Genomic DNA, 20710 nt, shown 5'->3' on the forward strand with positions numbered 1-20710 from the left:
CAATGATTCGGTATTTGTATACACTGGGAAATGATCACCACAGTAAGTCTAGCTAACATTCATCACCAGAGAGTCACAAATTTCATTTTCCTGTGGTGAGAATTTTTAAACTCTACTCTCTCAGAACTTTTCAAATACGCAATACAGTATTACTAACTACAGCTGGTGTGCTGCATATTACATCTCCATGACTCATTTTATAACTGGAAATTTATGACTTTTGACTGCATGTGTGTATGTTAGTCAGTCATGTCTGACTCTTTGCGACCCCATGGACTGTAGCCCACCAGGCTCCTTTGTCTATGGGATTCTCCAGGCAAAAATACTGGAGTGGGTTGCCATTTCCTTCTCTTTTGACTATCTCTACTCATTTCAACCATTCCCCAAGTCCCACCTCTAAAAGCTACGAATCTCTTGTTCTGTATCTATGAGTTTGGCTTGTTTTTCAGATTTCACATATAATGAGATCATATAGTATTTGTCTTTCTCTGAGTTCACTTAAAATGTGCTAAAGGTCAATACATATTGCTACAAAAGGCAGATGTCATTCTTTATATATGGCCAAAAAATATTCCTTCTATGTATATAGTGTATAATTTTACACACATATGTTATGTATATACACACACGATCACATTATCTTTACTTACTCCTCTCCATCAGTGGGTACTGACGTTGCTTCAATGTCTTAAGCACTGTAAACATGGCTTCAATGAACACGTGGGTGTAGACATTCTTTCAAATTAGAGTTAATAAAAACTCAGAAATGGAACTGCTAGGTCATATAGTATTGTTACGTTTTTAACTTTTTGCAGACCCTCCATATTGTTGTTTAGTTGCTCAGTCATGTAGGATTCTTCGTGATCCCCCAGACTACATCACACCAGTCTTCCCTGTCCACTATCTCCCGGAGTTTGCTCAAAGTTATGTCTATTGAGTTGGTGATGCCATCCAACCAGCTCATCCTCTGTCACCCTTCTTCTCCTGCCCTCAATCTTTCCCAGCATCAGGGTCTTTTCAATGAATCGTCTCTTCGCATCAGGGGGTCAAAGTATTAGAGCTTCAGTTTTAGCTCAGTCCTTCCAATGAATATTCTGGGTTCATTTCCTTTAGAATTAAATGATTTGTTTCCCTGCTGTCCAAGGGACTCTTCAGGCTCTTCTCCAGGACCACAGTTTGAGAGCATCAGTTCTTCGGTGCTCAGCCTTCTTTACATTCCAACTCTGACATCTGTACATGACTACTGGAAAAAACATAGCTTGGACTATATGTTGGTAAAATGATGTCTCTTCTTTTGAGTAGAAATAGGTTTGTCATTGCTTTTCTTCCAAGGAGCAAGCAACTTTTAATTTCATGGTTCCAGTCATCATCCGCAGTGATTTGGGAGTCCAAGAAAGAAAACATGTCACTGCTTTCAATTTTTCCCTTTCTATTTGCCATGAAGTGATGGAACTGGATACTATGATTTTTGTTTTTTGAATGTTGAGTTTTAAGCCAGCTTTTTCACCCTCCTCTTTCACCCTCATCAAGAGGCTCTTTAGTTTGTCTTCGCTTTCTGCCATAAGAGTGGTGTCATCTGCATATCTGAGGTTATTGATATTTCTCCTGACAATCTTGATTCCAGCTTGTGCTTCATCCAGCCTAGCGTTTCTCATGATGGACTCTGCATATAAGTTAAATAAGCAGGTGACAGTATACAGCCTTGACGAACTTCTTTCCCAATTTTCAATCAGTCAGTTCTTCCATGACTGGTTCTAACTGCTGCTTCTGCACACAGGTTTCTCCAGAGGCAGGTAAGGTGGTCTGGTATTACCATCTCTTTAAACGTTTTCCACATGGGCTACAACAATTTACATTCCCACATTCTTACAAACAATTGTTATACCTTGTCTTTAAGATAACAGCCATTCTAACAAGTGTGAGGTGATAGCTCATTGTTGTTTTCATTTGCATTTTCCTGACAATCAGTGACATTGAGCACCTTTTCTTCTACCTAATATCCATTAGTATGTCTTCTTTTGGAATAGCTATTCAAATCCTCTGCTCTTTTTTAAACAGGGTTTTTTTCTTTTGCTCTATGACTTCTTTACATATTTTAGATATTAGCCCCTTATCAGATATGTTTATGAATATTTTCTCCTATTCCGTACACTGTCTTTTCATTTTGTTGATGGTTTCCTTTGCTGTGCAGAAACTTTTTAGTTTGATGCAGTCCCACTTGTTTATTTTTGCTTTTGTTGCCTTTTCTTTTGGTGTCAACCCAAAAATTCAAAGCCAAGGAATTGGCTTATTCAAGGAGCTTATTACCTCTGTTTTACTCTAGGTGTTTTATGGCTTCAGGTCTTATGTTCAAGTCTTTAATTTATTTTGAGTTACTTTTTGTGTATTGTGAAAGATACAGGTCCAGTTTCAGCCTTTTGCATGTGACTATACAACTTTGCCAACACCACTATTGAAGAGACTGTCCCTTCCCCACTGTATATTCTTAGCCTGACATCATAAATTAAACGACCATGTGAATACGCATTTATTTCTGGGCTTTATATACTGTTTCATTGATATATGGACCTGTTTCTATGCTAATGCCATAGTGCTTTATCACTATAGCTTTATAATACAGCTCAGGAGCAAGAAGCATGATGCCCCTAGCTTTGTTCTCCTTGGCCAATTTTTTTTTTAAAACCATGAAATGTGTCTTATTATACTGGAGTAGGTAGTTAGCTGTTCCCTTCTCCAGGGGATCTTCCCAATCCAGGGATCAAACTCAGGTCTCCCACATTGCAGGTGGATTTTTAAATTTCTGAGTCACCAGGGAAGCCCTAACTCCTTGAGGAGATATAAATCAAATAAACAATTCATTGTTTTTGTTAGTAATCAGTCAAGGTACCTTGTTTTCTTATTTGTCTGCTCATTGCTTTTAAAATCATGAACAGTTCTTTGTTCTTAATCTGCAGTATTCTCAAGGCCCTAAAGTATGCTATTCTTTAGAGAAATTTTTAATTTACTTTTCAGCTGGAAGCCAAGGGGATCTACCAGTTTCAGAGTACTATATCACTACTCAAGGTTCCAACTTAATGTAAGAATCCCAAGTTCAGTACACTGACTTTGTTACTAGCCTAAGGTTTTGTCCCCAATTTCACCATTGATTATTTGCTACCCACCAGTTCATTCTGTTTAAAGTAAATCTTTTGAAAGGGGATAATCAGAGAAGGTGGAACAGAGACATGAAGGGTAGAAGACTGGAGGAGAAAGAACCGCAGATTTTTCCCGAACTTGTATCAAGCCAAACAAGGCAGGATTTGAATGCAGTTCAAAACAAAGGCCTTTCAGAGCATGCAGTTGACCTTACTGAAGTGAAAGTTACTATCAGTTCTTTACTTTGAAAGAAGTAAACACTAATTGTGATATAAAACCAAAACCAAAAATGTGATTTTATATGCAGGTAGATAAATATGAACCAAATTCTAACATAATCTGAATTAACGTAAAAAACAAATCTGAAACAATATAAGGCTGCCACTGTGATCAGGCAAAAAAAAAGAAACAAACAAACAAACAAAAAAAAACAAAAAACAAACCCACTATAACACACGATTACAGGGCAACCATATTCTAAAAAAAGATACCTAACTGAAGGGACAAGCAGGGTCTGAAATCCAACCTGTACTCTATTCACCATACTAGGCTGCTAGAGAAGGGAACGGCAAACCACTTAGGTATTCTTGCCTTGAGAATCCCATGAACAGTATGAAAAGGCAAAAAGATACACCACTGAAAGATGAACTCCCCTAAGGAGGTAGGTAGGTGTATGCAACATGCTACTGGAAAAGAATGAAAAAATAACTCCAGGAAGAATGAAGAGATGGAGCCAAAGTGAAAACAACTCCCAGTTGTCACTGTGACTGGTGATGGAAATAAAGTCCGACGCCATAAGACCAATATTTATTGCATGGGAACCTGGAATGTTTGGTTCGTGTATAAAGGTAAATTCAAAGTGCTCAAACAGTAGATGGCAAGAATGAACATCATCAGGTTCTAGCTAAAGTCTTCCTGAGATCCGACTGGCGGTGCGTGCTGGGGCCGCGGAGGGAAAAAGCGTGCCGTACCCGGGGAGATTGCACCCAAGCCTCTGGCTGCCTGGGCCGCTGGACGCGGAGGGAGAAGGCGTCCTGCACCCGGGAGAGTACGCTCAAGCCTCTGGCTGCCTGAACCGCTCAGGCTGGGGAAGGCACAAAACGCAGGCGCAACCGAATCTGCGCTTTTGTGGAGTACCCGAAAACTGGAACCGCACTCAACGCAGGGCCCGCTCCATATAGAGCAGCCGGGAGCCTGAGCAGTGTAGACGGGGAAAGCACTGACACCCGTGAGTGGGGCAAACCCAGTGTGACCGGAACACGGTGAGTGCTATCCACACAGAGCGGAATCTGTCTGCAGCATCCCGCCCTCCCCGTAGCAGGACTGAACTGAACTAGAGAACCTAAATAAGAGATCACCTCCGCCCGCCTGTGTCAGGGCGGAAATTAGACACCAAAGAGACGACAAACAGAAGCCAAATAAACAAAGGGAACCGCTTCAGAAAGGACCGGTGCAACAGATTAAAATCCCTGAAGGTAACACCGACTACACGGGAAGGGGCCTACAGATATCGAGAAGTGTAAGCTGGAAAGAGGAGCTATCTAAAATTGAACTGATCCTACGCTGACCGCAACAACTCCAGAGAAATTCCTAGATATATATGTACATATATTTTTTTTAATTTAAAAAAAAATTTTTTTTTCTTTCTTTTTTTTTATTTTTTCTCTTTTATTTTCTTTTATAATTCCCTATTACTCCCCCATTACTCCTCAACTTTCATTTTCATATATTTTTACGATTTTTTTAATTAGGGAAAAAAAATTTTTTTTTCTTTTTCTTGTTTTTCTCTCCTATTTCCTTTTAAAGCCCTCTAATACTCCTCTATTATTCCTTAACTTTCATTTTCATTTCACTATAACCTTGCCAAAAAAAAAAAAACAAGAGAGAGAGAGAAACCCTATTTTTAAACCAAACTTCATATACAGTTCTAAATTTTTTGTGTGTTTTTGTTTTTAAATATTGTATTTCAAAGAGTCTAACCTCTACACTAGATTTTCAATCTTTGTTTTTCAGTAGTATGTGATATAAATTTTGGTCATTTAAGAATCCAATATTCAGTTCCCATTTCTATTCAGGAGTGTGGTGATACTCTCCCACTTTTGACTCTCTGTTTTCTACCTCAGAACACCTCTATTTCCTCCATTCCCCTTCTCTTCCCAATCCAAGTCTGTGAATCTTTGTGGGTGTCTGGGCTACGGAGAACACTTTGGGAACAGATAACTGCGTAGAGCTGTCTCTCTCCTCTTGAGTCCCCTTTTTCTCCTCCTGCTCACCTCTATCTCCTTCCTCCCTCTCCTATTCTTCATGTAACTCTCTGAACCTCTCTGGTTGTCTCTCACGGTGGAGAATCTTTTCACCATTAACCTAGAAGTTTTATTATCAGTGCTGTATAGTTGGAGAAGTCTTGGAGACTATTGGAAGAATAAAACTGAAATCCAGAGGCAGGAGACTTGAGCCCAGATCCTGAGAAAACCAGAAAACTCCTGACTACACGGAACATTAAGGAATAAGAGACCATTCAAAAGCTTCCATACCTACACCAAAACCAACCACCACCCAAGAGCCAATAAGCTCCAGTACAAGACATACCACGCAAATTCTTTAGCAACGCAGGAACATAGACCTCAGTGTCAACATACAGGCTCTCCAAAGTCACACCTAACACAGAGACCCATCGCAAAACTCATTACTGGACACTCCATTGCACTCCAGAGAGAAGAAATCCAATTCCACACACCAGAACGCTGACACAAGCTTCACTAGCCAGGAAACCTTGACAAACCAATCGTCCAATCCCATCCACTGGATGAAACCTCCACAATAAAAAGGAACCTCAGACCACAAGAATACAGAAAGCCCACTCCAGACACAGCAATCTAAACAAGATGAAAAGGCAGAGAAATACCCAACAGCTAAAGGAACATGAAAAAAGCCCACCAAGTCAAACAAAAGAGGAGGAAATAGGGAATCTACCTGAAAAAGAATTTAGAATAATGATAATAAAAATAATCCAAAATCTTGAAAACAAAATGGAGTTACAAATAAATAGCCTGGAGACAAGATTGAGAAGATGCAAGAAATGTTTAACAAGGACCTAGAAGAAAGAAAAAAAGTCAATTAAAAATTAATAATGAAATAAATGAGATCAAAAACACTCTGGAGGGAACCATGAGTAGAATAACAGAGACAGAAGATAGGATAAGTGAGTTAGAAGATAAAATGGTGGAAATAAATGAAGCAGAGAGGAAAAAAGAAAAAAGAATCAAAAGAAATGAGGACAACCTCAGGGACCTCTGGGACAATGTGAAACACCCCAACATTCGAATCATAGGAGTCCCAGAAGAAGAAGACAAAAAGAAAGGCCATGAGAAGATACTCAAGGAGATAATAGCTGAAAACTTCCCTAAAATGGGGAAGGAAGTAGCCACCCAAGTCCAAGAAACCCAGAGAGTCCCAAACAGGATAAACCCAAGGCGAAACACCCCAAGACACATATTAATCAAATTAACAAAGATCAAACACAAAGAACAAATATTAAAAGCAGCAAGGGAGAAACAACAAATAACACACAAAGGGATTCCCATAAGGATAACAGCTGATCTATCAATAGAAACCCTTCAGGCCAGAAGGGAATGGCAGGACATACTTAGAGTAATGAAAGAGAATAACCTACAACCTAGATTACTCTACCCAGCAAGGATCTCATTCAGATATGAAGGAGAACTCAAAAGCTTTACAGACAAGCAAAAGCTGAGAGAATTCAGCACCACCAAACCAGCTCTTCAACAAATACTAAAGGATATTCTCTAGACAGGAAACACAGAAAGGTGGTATAAACGTGAACCCCAAACAACAAAATAAATGGCAACGGGACCATACCTATCAATAATTACCTTAAATGTAAATGGGTTGAATGCCCCAACCAAAAGACAAAGGCTGGCTGAATGGATACAAAAGCAAGACCCCTATATATGCTGTCTACAAGAGACCCACCTCAAAGCAAGGGACACATACAGACTAAAAGTGAAGGGCTGGAAAAAAATATTCCACACAAACGGAGACCAAAAGAAAGCAGGAGTTGCAATACTCATATCAGATAAAATAGACTTTCAAATTAAGTCTGTGAAAAGAGACAAAGATGGACACTACATAATGATCAAAGGATCAATCCAAGAAGAAGATATAACAATTATAAATATATATGCACCCAACATAGGAGCACCACAATATGTAAGGCAAACGCTAACGAGTATGAAAGAGGAAATTAATAGTAACACAATAATAGTAGGAGACTTTAATACCCCACTCACAACTATGGATAGATCAACTAAACAGAAAATGAACAAGGAAACACAAACTTTAAAGGACACAATGGACCAGCTAGACCTAATTGACATCTATAGGACGTTTCACCCCAAAACAATCAACTTCACCTTTTTCTCAAGTGCACACGGAACCTTCTCCAGAATAGATCACATCCTGGGCCATAAATCTAGTCTTGGTAAATTCAAAAAGATTGAAATCATTCCAGTCATCTTTTCTGACCACAGTGCAGTAAGATTAGATCTCAATTACAGGAAAAAAATTATTAAAAATTCAAACATACGGAGGCTAAACAACACGCTTCTGAATAACCAACAAATCATAGAAGAAATCAAAATATGCATAGAAATGAATGAAAATGAAAACACAACAACCCCAAACCTATGGGACACTGTAAAAGCAGTGCTAAGGGGAAGATTCATAGCATTACAGGCCTACCTCAAGAAACGAGAAAAAAGTCAAATAAATAACCTAACTCTACACCTAAAGCAACTAGAGGAGGAAGAAATGAAGAACCCCAGGGTTAGTAGAAGGAAAGAAATCTTAAAAATTAGGGCAGAAATAAATGCAAAAGAAACGAAAGAGATCATAGCAAAAATTAACAAAGCTAAAAGCTGGTTTTTTGAAAAAATAAACAAAATTGACAAACCATTAGCAAGACTCATTAAGAAACAAAGGGAGAATAACCAAATTAACAAAATTAGAAATGAAAATGGAGAGATCACAACAGACAACACTGAAATACAAAGGATCATAAGAGACTACTACCAGCAGCTCTATGCCAATAAAATGGACAACTTGGAAGAAATGGACAAGTTCTTAGAGAAGTATAACTTTCCAAAACTGAACCAGGAAGAAATAGAAGATCTTAACAAACCCATCACAAGCAAGGAAATCGAAACTGTAATCAGAAATCTTCCAGCAAACAAAAGCTCAGGACCAGATGGCTTCACAGCTGAATTCTACCAAAAATTTAGAGAAGAGCTAACACCTATCTTACTCAAACTCTTCCAGAAAATTGCAGAAGAAGGTAAACTTCCAAACTCATTCTATGAGGCCACCATCACCCTAATTCCAAAACCAGACAAAGATGCCACAAAAAAAGAAAACTACAGGCCAATATCACTGACGAACATAGATGCAAAAATCCTTAACAAAATTCTAGCAAACAGAATCCAACAACATATTAAAAAAATCATACATCATGACCAAGTGGGCTTTATCCCAGGAATGCAAGGATTCTTTAATATCCACAAGTCAATCAATGTAATACACCACATTAACAAATTGAAAGATAAAAACCATATGATTATCTCAGTAGATGCAGAAAAAGCCTTTGACAAAATTCAACATCCATTTATGATTAAAACTCTCCAGAAAGCAGGAATAGAAGGAACATACCTCAACATAATAAAAGCTATATATGACAAACCCACAGCAAGCATCACCCTCAATGGTGAAAAATTGAAAGCATTTCCCCTGAAATCAGGAACAAGACAAGGGTGCCCACTCTCACCACTACTATTCAACATAGTTTTGGAAGTTTTGGCCACAGCAATCAGGGCAGAAGAAGAAGTAAAACGAATCCAGATAGGAAAAGAAGAAGTGAAACTCTTTCTGTTTGCAGATGACATGATCCTCTACATAGAAAACCCTAAAGACTCTACCAGAAAATTACTAGAGCTAATCAATGAATACAGTAAAGTTGCAGGATATAAAATTAACACACAGAAATCTCTTGCATTCCTATACACTAACAATGAGAAAACAGAAAGAGAAATTAAGGAAACAATACCATTCACCATTGCAACAAAAAGAATAAAATACTTAGGAGTATATCTACCTAAAGAAACAAAAGACCTATACATAGAAAACTATAAAACACTGATGAAAGAAATCAAAGAGGACACAAACAGATGGAGAAATATACCGTGTTCATGGATTGGAAGAATCAATATTGTCAAAATGGCTATACTACCCAAAGCAATCTATAGATTCAATGCAATCCCTATCAAACTACCAACGGTATTTTTCACAGAACTAGAACAAATAATTTCACAATTTGTATGGAAATACAAAAAACCTCGAATAGCCAAAGTAATCCTGAGAAAGAAGAATGGAACTGGAGGAATCAATCTGCCTGACTTCAGACTCTACTACAAAGCCACAGTCATCAAGACAGTATGGTACTGGCACAAAGACAGAAATATAGATCAATGGAACAGAATAGAAAGCCCAGAGATAAATCCACGAACCTATGGTCACCTTATCTTCGACAAAGGAGGCAAGGATATACAATGGAAAAAAGATAACCTCTTTAACAAGTGGTGCTGGGAAAACTGGTCAACCACCTGTAAAAGAATGAAACTAGAACACTTTCTAACACCATACACAAAAATAAACTCAAAATGGATTAAAGATCTAAATGTAAGACCAGAAACTATAAAACTCCTAGAGGAGAACATAGGCAAAACACTCTCCGACATAAATCACAGCAGGATCCTCTATGACCCACATCCCAGAATTTTAGAAATAAAAGCAAAAATAAACAAATGGGACCTAATGAAACTTAAAAGCTTTTGCACAACAAGGGAAACTATAAGCAAGGTGAAAAGACAGCCCTCAGATTGGGAGAAAATAATAGTAAACAAAGCAACAGACAAAGGATTAATCTCAAAAATATACAAGCAACTCCTCCAGCTCAACTCCCGAAAAATAAATGACCCAATCCATAAATGGGCCAAAGAACCAAACAGACATTTCTCCAAGGAAGACATACAGATGGCTAACAAACACATGAAAAGATGCTCAACATCACTCATTATCAGAGAAATGCAAATCAAAACCACAATGAGGTACCATTATACGCCAGTCAGGATGGCTGCTATCCAAAAGTCTACAAGCAATAAATGCTGGAGAGGGTGTGGAGAAAAGGGAACCCTCTTACACTGTTGGTGGGAATGCAAATTAGTACAGCCACTATGGAAAACAGTGTGGAGATTTCTTAAAAAGCTCGAAATAGAACTGCCATATGACCCAGCAATCCCACTTCTGGGCATACACACCAAGGAAACCAGATCTGAAAGAGACACGTGCACCCCAATGTTCATCGCAGCACTGTTTATAATAGCCAGGACATGGAAGCAACCCAGATGCCCATCAGCAGACGAATGGATGAGGAAGCTGTGGTACATATACACCATGGAATATTACTCAGCCATTAAAAAGAATTCATTTGAATCAGTTCTAATGAGATGGATGAAACTGGAGCCCATTATACAGAGCGAAGTAAGCCAGAAAGATAAAGACCATTACAGTATACTAACACATATATATGGACTTTAGAAATATGGTAACGATAACCCTATATGCAAAACAGAAAAAGAGACTCAGATGTATAGAACAGACTTGTGGACTCTGGGAGAAGGCGAGGGTGGGATGTTTCAAGAGAACAGCATTGAAACATGTATATTATCTAGGGTGAAACAGATCACCAGCCCAGGTTGGGTGCATGAGACAAGTGCTCGGGCCTGGTGCACTGGGAAGACCCAGAGGGATCGGGTGGAGAGGGAGGTGGGAGGGGGGACCGGGATGGGGAATACATGTAAATCCATGGCTAATTCATTTCAATGTATGACAAAAACTACTGTAATGATGTAAAGTAATTAGCCTCCAACTAATAAAAATAAATGGAAAAAAAATTACTTCAGCTATATTAAAGAGGATCTATATTAAAAAAAAAAAAAAAGAATGAACATCGACATTTGAGGAATCAGTGAAGTAAATGGACTGGAATGGGCGAAGTTAATTCAGATGACCATTATACCTACTACTATGGGCAAGAATCCTTTAGAAGAAATGTAGTAGCCCTTACAGTTGACAAGAGAGTCCAAAATGTAGTACTTGGGTGCTATCTTAAAAATGACAGAATGATCTCTGTTCATTTCCAAGGCAAACCAATCAATATCACAGTAATCCAAATCTATGCCCCAACCACTAATGCCAAAGAAGCTGAAGTTGAATGGTACTACGATGACCTACAAGACCTTCCAGAACACACAAAAAAGATGTTCTTTTCATCATAGGGGACTGTAATCCAAAAGTAGGGAATCAAAGATACCTGGAGTAATAGGCAAGCTTGGTCTTGGAGTACAAAATGAAGCAAGGCAAAGATTAACAGAGTTTTACCAAGAAAACACACGGGTCAAAGCAAACACACTCTTCGAACAATACAAGAGACGACTCTACACATGGACAACACCAGATGGTCAATACCGAAATCAGATTGATTATATTCTTTGCAACCAAAGATGGAGAAGCTCTATAGTCAGCAAAAACAAGACCAGGAGCTGATTGTGGCTCAGATCACAAACTCCTTATTGCCAAATTCACACGTACATTGAAGAAAGTAGGGAAAACCACTAGACCATTCAGGTATGACCTAAATCAAATCCCTTACGATTATACAGTGGAAGTGACAATAGAGTCAATGGATTAAGTCTGATAGACAGAGTGCCTGAAGAACCATGAACAGAGGCTTGTGACACTGCACAGGAGCAGTAATCACGACCATCACAAAGAGAAAGAAATGCAAGAGGGCAAAATGGTTGTCTGAGGAGGCCTTACAAATAGTTGGGAAAAGAAGAGAAGCAAAAGGCAAAGGAGAAACTGAAAGATATAACCATCTGAATTCAGAGTTCCAAAGAATAGCAAGGAGAGATAAGAAAGCCTTCCTCGGTGATCAATGCAAAGAAACAGAGGAAAACAATGGAATGGAAAAGACTAGAGATCTCTTCAAAATTAGAGATACCAAGGGAACATTTCATGCAAAGATGGGCATAATAAAGGACAGAAATGGTACGGACCTAACAGAAACAGAAGATATTAAGAAGAGGTGGCAAGAATACACAGAAGAACTATACAGAAAAGATCTTCATGACCCAGATAAACATGATGATATGTCCATGCGTTCACTCACTTAGAGCCAGACATCCTGGAATGTGAAGTCAAGTGGTCCTTAGGCAGCATCACTAGAAACAAAGCTAGTGGAGGCAATGGATTCCAGCTGAGCTATTTCAAATCCTAAAAGATGATGTTGTTAAAGTGCTGCACTCAATATACCAGCAAATTTGGAAAACTCAGCCTGACAAAAAGCTTAACATTATGAGCTGTTGGTGAGGAACTGGATCAAAATGGGTGGGATATAAAGTAGTATAATCACTGTTTGTAAAATATAGTTTGGCATGATCTACTGAAGCTGACTGTGTAATGAATATATATAACAAGCTTTACAGCAGCATTCAGTATATTAGCAAAAAGCAGGAAAAACACAAATACCCATTGACAATAAATGCATCAATAAATTGCAATATACAAGCAACTCCTGCAGCTCAATTCCAGAAAAATAAATGACCCAATCAAAAAATGGGCCAAAGATCTAAACAGACATTTCTCCAAAGAAGAAATACAGATGGCTAACAAACACATGAAAAGATGCTCAACATCACTCATTATCAGAGAAATGCAAATCAAAACCTCAATGAGGTACCAGTACACGCCAGTCAGAATGGCTGCTATCCAAAAGTCTACAAGCAATAAATGCTGGAGAGGGTGTGGAGAAAAGGGAACCCTCTTACACTGTTGGTGGGAATGCAAACTAGTACAGCCACTATGGAGAACCGTGTGGAGATTCCTTAAAAAACTGGAAATAGAACTGCCATATGACCCAGCAATCCCACTCCTGGGCATACACACCAAGGAAACCAGATCTGAAAGAGACACATGCACCCCAATGTCATCACAGCACTATTTATAATAGCCAGGACATGGAAGCAACCTAGATGCCCATCAGCAGATGAATAGACAAGAGAGCTGTGGTACATATACACAATGGAATATTACTCAGCCATTAAAAAGAATACATTTGAATCAGTTCTAATGAGATGGATAAAACTGAAGCCCATTATAAAGAGTGAAGTAAGCCAGAAAGATAAACACCAATACAGTATACTAATGCATATATATGGAATTTAGAAAGATGGTAACGATAACCCTATATGCAAGACAGAAAAAGAGACACAGATGTATAGAACAGACTTTTGGACTCTGTGGGAGAAGGCAAGGGTGAGATGATCTGAGAGAACAGCATCGAAACATGTATATTATCTAGGGTGAAACAGATCGCCAGTCCAGGTTGGATGCATGAGACAAGTACTCGGGGCTGGTGCACTCGGAAGACCCAGAGGGATGGGATGGGGAAGGAGGGGATGGGGGGTTCAGGATAGGGAACATATGTAAATCCATGGCTGATTCATGTCAATGTATGGCAAAAACCACTACAATATTGTAAAGTAATTAGCCTCCAACTAATAAAAATAAGTTAAAAAAAAGAAAAAAAATTGCAGTACTGCAGCAGTACATATGAAGGAACTAAATCTATAGCATCAATATAAACTTTCATATACACAACACAGAAAAAATAAAGCAAGTTGTAAAAGAATAAATACATTTTGATTCCATTTGTATAAAGTTCAAAAATATGCAAAACTATTCATTATTTTTAGAATATATATATATGCAGTAAAACTATGAAGAAAAGGCATCAACTGATAAACAAACAGCAAGCATTTTCTGCTGGCAGGAAAAAGGGAACAGCAAAGCTTGGTACTGACCTGTTATTTAAGTTATGTGAAGGTGTCTGTTACCGCTACTATATATAAATAATTAGATGTATTTGATATTTAATAATTTTCAAAACTCTACTAAAGAAAGAAATCAATCATGAAGACAAAATGCTATGAAACAAAACGTTAGTTCTCCCTCATTTAATTCATAATGAGAGACATGGAAGAGAACATTTAAAGGAGGTTAACTATTTCTCTATCCAGACCCTCAGCAGTACTGTGTGATTCAAAAAGCGCAACAGATAATGAACAAAAGGCATTTTAAGAATACATCTTGTAAACATATAGGATAATTTATAAAGAATCTTTTAAAAAGAGTTTAGATGGAAAATCACTGAAAGTTTGACTATCATCACTTACCACTCACTTTCCAAACAAGATAAAATCAACAAACATGAAGAAAAAAGAAAAACATCCTGGAACTATAACTAAACTGCCTTCTATTAGAAACATATACAGCCAGTTCCATTCTCGTAAGTCATCTCATCTAAAAATCTGAAAAGTGTATTTAATTTCCAGTTTTCCAGAAAGGATTTAAGGAAATACACAGAAATAAATCTTTCTATCTTTATTTTCTCAAATAAATGAAATATTTATGAGAATATTTATTTTCTCAAATAAAAAAATAAAGAGGAAATTGTGAAACTAAAATATAATAATAAAATAAAGCCATGATGAAGGCTAATAAACAAATGTAAAACCATGATGAGGTCTTATGTAACTTTTAACTGGCTAAAGTTGGGCTCAAAATTTTTAGTCAGCTATAGCTAAGAAGGAAACATAATTACTTAAAAGACAGTTATAAGTTAATAAACTCTACTCAAAGATCATCATCAACTTTTTTTAATACTGATTCCAGAGAGAAATACTCCCTGCAAATCTCATAAAGAATTAAAATCATCAAGCCACCAAAATACCCAGGTTAATAAAATTAATTGATTACTAGAAGAACAGAAATTGGGGAAATAAATAAAAATAAATTACAATAAAATTATTAAATAAATAGATTAATGAATCTACTTAAAATTCAATATAATACCATACAATAGTCATATAAAATTTACTGACCTTCTTGAACTGCCATGTCCACAGTTATTCCAGAAGTTGAACGCAGAAGTTTTTGGTAATTCTGTGCATTTTGATCAAACAACTGTACAAGAAGAGTGCATGTCTTTTCATATTCACATCTGCTAACAGTGCACAACTGCTCCAACTGCTGAAACACAGTGGTGGTATCATCCAGTGGATCATCTAAATTATCTCTGTAAATATATAAGAATAGGACAACCAACAACATTAGAATGAGACATAATTTTACTCACCACAAATAAACTCTATTTAAGTTAAATCAAAATTCTATCATGGATAAAGAAGTAAAAGACACTGAAGGTAAGATATAAAATGTCTATAATTGAAAACATGATTATGTATATAAAAGTACCAAAGAAACCATATGAAAGCTACTCGTATTAACAGGTGAGTTTACATAGTTGCTAGCATACAGATCAATATATAGAATTCATTACCATTATACTAACATAAACAACTGGAAATGTAAATTTGAAAAACATTACCTTCGAAAGGTACCAGAAAACATAAAATACTAATTAAATCGTAATTAAATATATGTAAAGATTTAAAGACTGAATACTATAAAACCCTGATGAAAGAAATAAGAGAAGAGCTAAATAAATTAAAAGATAAACACGCTCATTGCCTGAAAGACTCAATATTGCTGAGATGTCAATTCTTCCACCAAATTAATAAATTAATATACAAATTCAGTGAAATCATAGTCAAAATTCCAGAAGGACATTTTTTGCAAATACTGACAAGATGATCCTAAAATTTAAGCAAAAGAAGAGCCAAAACAATTTTTAAAAGGGAAAACCAAGGTGGAAGACTCACACTACCTGATCTCAAAGCTTATTATAAGGCTACAGCACTCAAGGCAGGGTATTAGCAGGAGAAACACATAGATTAATGAGAAGAGAGTCCAGAAATAGAACCATACATATGTGGTCAATTAATTTTTGGAAACAATGTAAAGACAATTCAATGGAGAAAGCAGAGTCTTTTCCACAAATGGTGTTAGGGATAACCAGTTTTCAAAATACATAAAGGAAAAAAAGGAAAGAAAAAGAACATGGAGACTTACCTTTTATCATATACAAAAATTAACTCAAAATGGATTATGGACCTGAATTTAAATTCTAAAACTATAAAACTTCTAGAAGAAAAAAATTAAGGATAAATTGGACTTCATGAAACTTTAATACTCCTGCTCTTTGAAAGGCTCTGTTAAGGAAATGAAGAGGCAAGCAATGGACTGAAAAAAATATTTGCAAAACACATATGATAAAAAGACTTGTGACCTAAGTGTACTGACCTCTCAAATCTCAATATAAGAAAATAAACAACCCAATACAAAAATGGGCAACAGATTTGACAAGTATTTTACCAAAGAGTATATAGAAATGGTAAATAAGCACAAAAAGATGCTCAACATTATGAGTCATTAAGGGAATGCAATTTATACCAACAACGAGGCGTCACGCCTGTTAGAATGACTAAAAGTTTTTAAAACTTCTAAAATATCAAGTGCTGGTAAGGATGCAAAGCAATCGGATCTTTCATAAACTGCTGGTAGGAATGCAGAACGAAACAGGCAATCTGGAAAATGGTTTGGCAATTTCTTTTAAAGTGAAATACACATTTACCTAGCAACCCAGATCTCACACCTAGGTATTTACCTAGGAGAAATAAAAACTTACATTCACACAAAAATCTGTACAGGAACACTTAAACAGAAAGAATACAAAAGGTGAATGGATTAATAAGCTATGATATATTCATAAAATGAAATGCTATTCAGAAGAAAAAGAAAAGAACTACTGACACAAAATGGAAGAATTTCAAATGTATTATGCCAAGTGACAGAAGCCAGACTAAAGGGCTACACATTATATGATTTCATTTATGCAGCATTCAAAAGAGGCAAAAATTTTAGGGAAACAAAACAGATCAATAATTGCTAGAGGCTAAGGATGGGGAAAGGTCTGACTACAAAGGAACCTAAAAAACCTTTCCGGGGTGATGGAACCATTTTATATTTTGATTGTATTGTTAGTTAAACACAAATGTATACATTTGTCAGAACTCATAAAACTGAAAAAGGTCAAATTTTACCACAGGTAAATTATACTTCCATTTTAAAAAAGTTCCAAGATGCAGAAGATGAAAATACAACAAAAACATTTAGTTTTCAATACCTCACAACTACAGCAACAGATTCCAAGCGAGAAGTGATAAAGGCCTTCGTGATCTCTGGTGCGTAAGTGTCTAATAAGTGGGGTTCAGTTGATTTCACAAAAGGAACGGATGCTACCATCCTTTGCCACAGGGTTAATAAATAATGAACACTGTTGGGAGCAAATTCCCAATGCTACAAAAAAATAAAGCAAATGTTACTTAAGCTGATATCATATCTTCCTAGAATAAGAACTGCAGAGGCAAAATTACTAAACATACATTTAAAACTAAACTTATTCTGATTATAACACTAATGAACATTTAACATAGCAAATGTTAAATCTTTGTGAACATCCTTCTAAACTTCTTTCCATGAATATTTTTTAACAGAGCTGATATCATGTGGAAAATATGGTTTTAAAACTTCTCCCCAAACTTATAAAAAGAATTTTTCCAAAAGCTAATCTGTAAAACTTTATTTTATTTCTCCACATAGATTTTACCAGTTTCTCAATTCACTCTTTAATAATTAGATAATTAGATGGCCTCTAAATTTTTATTATTATAAAATTTGTTACAAAGAACTTTTTCCTAAAATCTTGCAATGAATATTTTTTTTTTTTTTTTATTTTTTTAAATTTTTATTAGTTGGAGGCTGATTACTTTACATCATTACAGTAGTTTTTGTTATACATTGATATGAATTAGCCATGGATTTACATGTATTCCCCATCCCAGTCCCCCCTCCCACCTCCCTCTCCACCCGATCCCTCTGGGTCTTCCCAGTGCACCAGGCCCGAGCACTTGTCTCATGTACCCAACCTGAGCTGGTTATCCGTTTCACCCTAGATAATACACATGTTTCAATGCTGTTCTCCTGAAACATCCCACCCTTGCCTTCTCCCAGAGTCCACAAGTCTGTTCCATACATCTGAGTCTCTTTTTCTGTTTTGCATATAGGGTTATCGTTACCATCTTTCTAAAGTCCATATATATGTGTTAGTATACTGTAGTGGTCTTTATCTTTCTGGCTTACTTCGCTCTGTATAATGGGCTCCAGTTTCATCCATCTCATTAGAAGTGATTCAAATGAATTCTTTTTAATGGCTGAGTAATATTCCATGGTGTATATGTACCACAGCTTCCTCATCCATTCGTCTGCTGATGGGCATCTGGGTTGCTTCCATGTCCTGGCTATTATAAACAGTGCTGCGATGAACATTGGGGTGCATGTGGCTCTTTCAGATCTGGTTTCCTTGGTGTGTATGCCCAGAAGTGGGATTGCTGGGTCATATGGCAGTTCTATTTCCAGCTTTTTAAGAAATCTCCACACTGTTTTCCATAGTGGCTGTACTAATTTGCATTCCCACCAACAGTGTAAGAGGGTTCCCTTTTCTCCACACCCTCTCCAGCATTTATTGCTTGTAGACTTTTGGATAGCAGCCATCCTGACTGGCGTATAATGGTACCTCATTGTGGTTTTGATTTGCATTTCTCTGATAATGAGTGATGTTGAGCATCTTTTCATGTGTTTGTTAGCCATCTGTATGTCTTCCTTGGAGAAATGTCTGTTGAGTTCTTTGGCCCATTTTTTGATTGGGTCATTTATTTTTCTGGAGTTGAGCTGGAGGAGTTGCTTGTATATTTTTGAGATTAATCCTTTGTCTGTTGCTTCATTTGCTATTATTTTCTCCCAATCTGAGGGCTGTCTTTTCACCTTGCTTATAGTTTCCTTTGTTGTGCAAAAGCTTTTAAGTTTCATTAGGTCCCATTTGTTTATTTTTGCTTTTATTTCTGAAATTCTGGGATGTGGGTCATAGAGGATCCTGCTGTGATTTATGTCGGAGAGTGTTTTGCCTATGTTCTCCTCTAGGAGTTTGATAGTTTCTGGTCTTACATTTAGATCTTTAATCCATTTTGAGTTTATTTTTGTGTATGGTGTTAGAAAGTGTTCTAGTTTCATTCTTTTACAGGTGGTTGACCAGTTTTCCCAGCACCACTTGTTAAAGAGGTTATCTTTTTTCCATTGTATATCCTTGCCTCCTTTGTCGAAGATAAGGTGACCATAGGTTCGTGGACTTATCTCTGGGCTTTCTATTCTGTTCCATTGATCTATATTTCTGTCTTTGTGCCAGTACCATACTGTCTTGATGACTGTGGCTTTGTAGTAGAGTCTGAAGTCAGGCAGATTGATTCCTCCAGTTCCATTCTTCTTTCTCAGGATTACTTTGGCTATTCGAGGTTTTTTGTATTTCCATACAAATTGTGAAATTATTTGTTCTAGTTCTGTGAAAAATACTGTTGGTAGTTTGATAGGGATTGCATTGAATCTATAGATTACTTTGGGTAGTATAGCCATTTTGACAATATTGATTCTTCCAATCCATGAACATGGTATATTTCTCCATCTATTTGTGTCCTCTTTGATTTCTTTCATCAGTGTTTTATAGTTTTCTATGTATAGGTCTTTTGTTTCTTTAGGTAGATATACTCCTAAGTATTTTATTCTTTTTGTTGCAATGGTGAATGGTATTGTTTCCTTAATTTCTCTTTCTGTTTTCTCATTGTTAGTGTATAGGAATGCAAGAGATTTCTGTGTGTTAATTTTATATCCTGCAACTTGACTGTATTCGTTGATTAGCTCTAGTAATTTTCTGGTAGAGTCTTTAGGGTTTTCTATGTAGAGGATCATGTCATCTGCAAACAGCGAGAGTTTCACTTCTTCTTTTCCTATCTGGATTCCTTTTACTTCTTTTTCTGCCCTGATTGCTGTGGCCAAAACTTCCAAAACTATGTTGAATAGTAGTGGTGAGAGTGGGCACCCTTGTCTTGTTCCTGATTTCAGGGGAAATGCTTTCAATTTTTCACCATTGAGGGTGATGCTTTGCAATGAATATTTTTAGCAAAGTGCTTTAATAGATGTTTTTAAAAATCCCTACCAAATCTGATCAAGAAAGTATTTTAAAACTATTTACAGTTTAGCACCAACTATGTATTTTTACTTACCTGTAGACTAGTAATGGTAAAATTGGCAATCAATCTGATAACTTCAGGATATTCCTTCACCATAACTAATTCTCCCAGCTGATAATTTGTCTTTAAACGAGCCAAAAATCGACAAAATTCATGATAATTACCTGGATCAGACAAACCCTAAATTATGAGACAAAAGAAAGGCTATTTTAAAAACTTAAAAATAAACCAAACTAATGACCATCAGTAAAATTCCAAGAGTATTTACTAAGTCTCAGTGTTTTCATGGGTACTTACTGCACTTTGCATCAACTGGGTAGGTATCAATTTAAAAAAAAATGATT

The 20710-nt window shown here is 36.7% G+C and overlaps 1 protein-coding gene across 3 annotated transcripts in view; it reads right to left on the minus strand.

Moving 5' to 3' along the window:
* RANBP17 (RAN binding protein 17) overlaps positions 1 to 20710 on the minus strand; it is a 341319-nt gene that overhangs the window by 277290 nt on the left and 43319 nt on the right. For all 3 annotated transcript variants that reach the window (XM_070476842.1, XM_070476843.1, XM_070476844.1), the window contains 3 exons: positions 20400 to 20546; positions 17414 to 17586; positions 15210 to 15403 (listed from right to left, as the gene is read on the minus strand). In XM_070476842.1, the coding sequence (XP_070332943.1) occupies positions 15210 to 15403; positions 17414 to 17586; positions 20400 to 20546 (514 nt within the window). The remainder of the gene's footprint in view (positions 1 to 15209; positions 15404 to 17413; positions 17587 to 20399; positions 20547 to 20710) is intronic.

This window comes from Odocoileus virginianus, chromosome 14 (assembly GCF_023699985.2).
Source record: "Odocoileus virginianus isolate 20LAN1187 ecotype Illinois chromosome 14, Ovbor_1.2, whole genome shotgun sequence".
Taxonomy (NCBI): domain Eukaryota; kingdom Metazoa; phylum Chordata; class Mammalia; order Artiodactyla; family Cervidae; genus Odocoileus; species Odocoileus virginianus.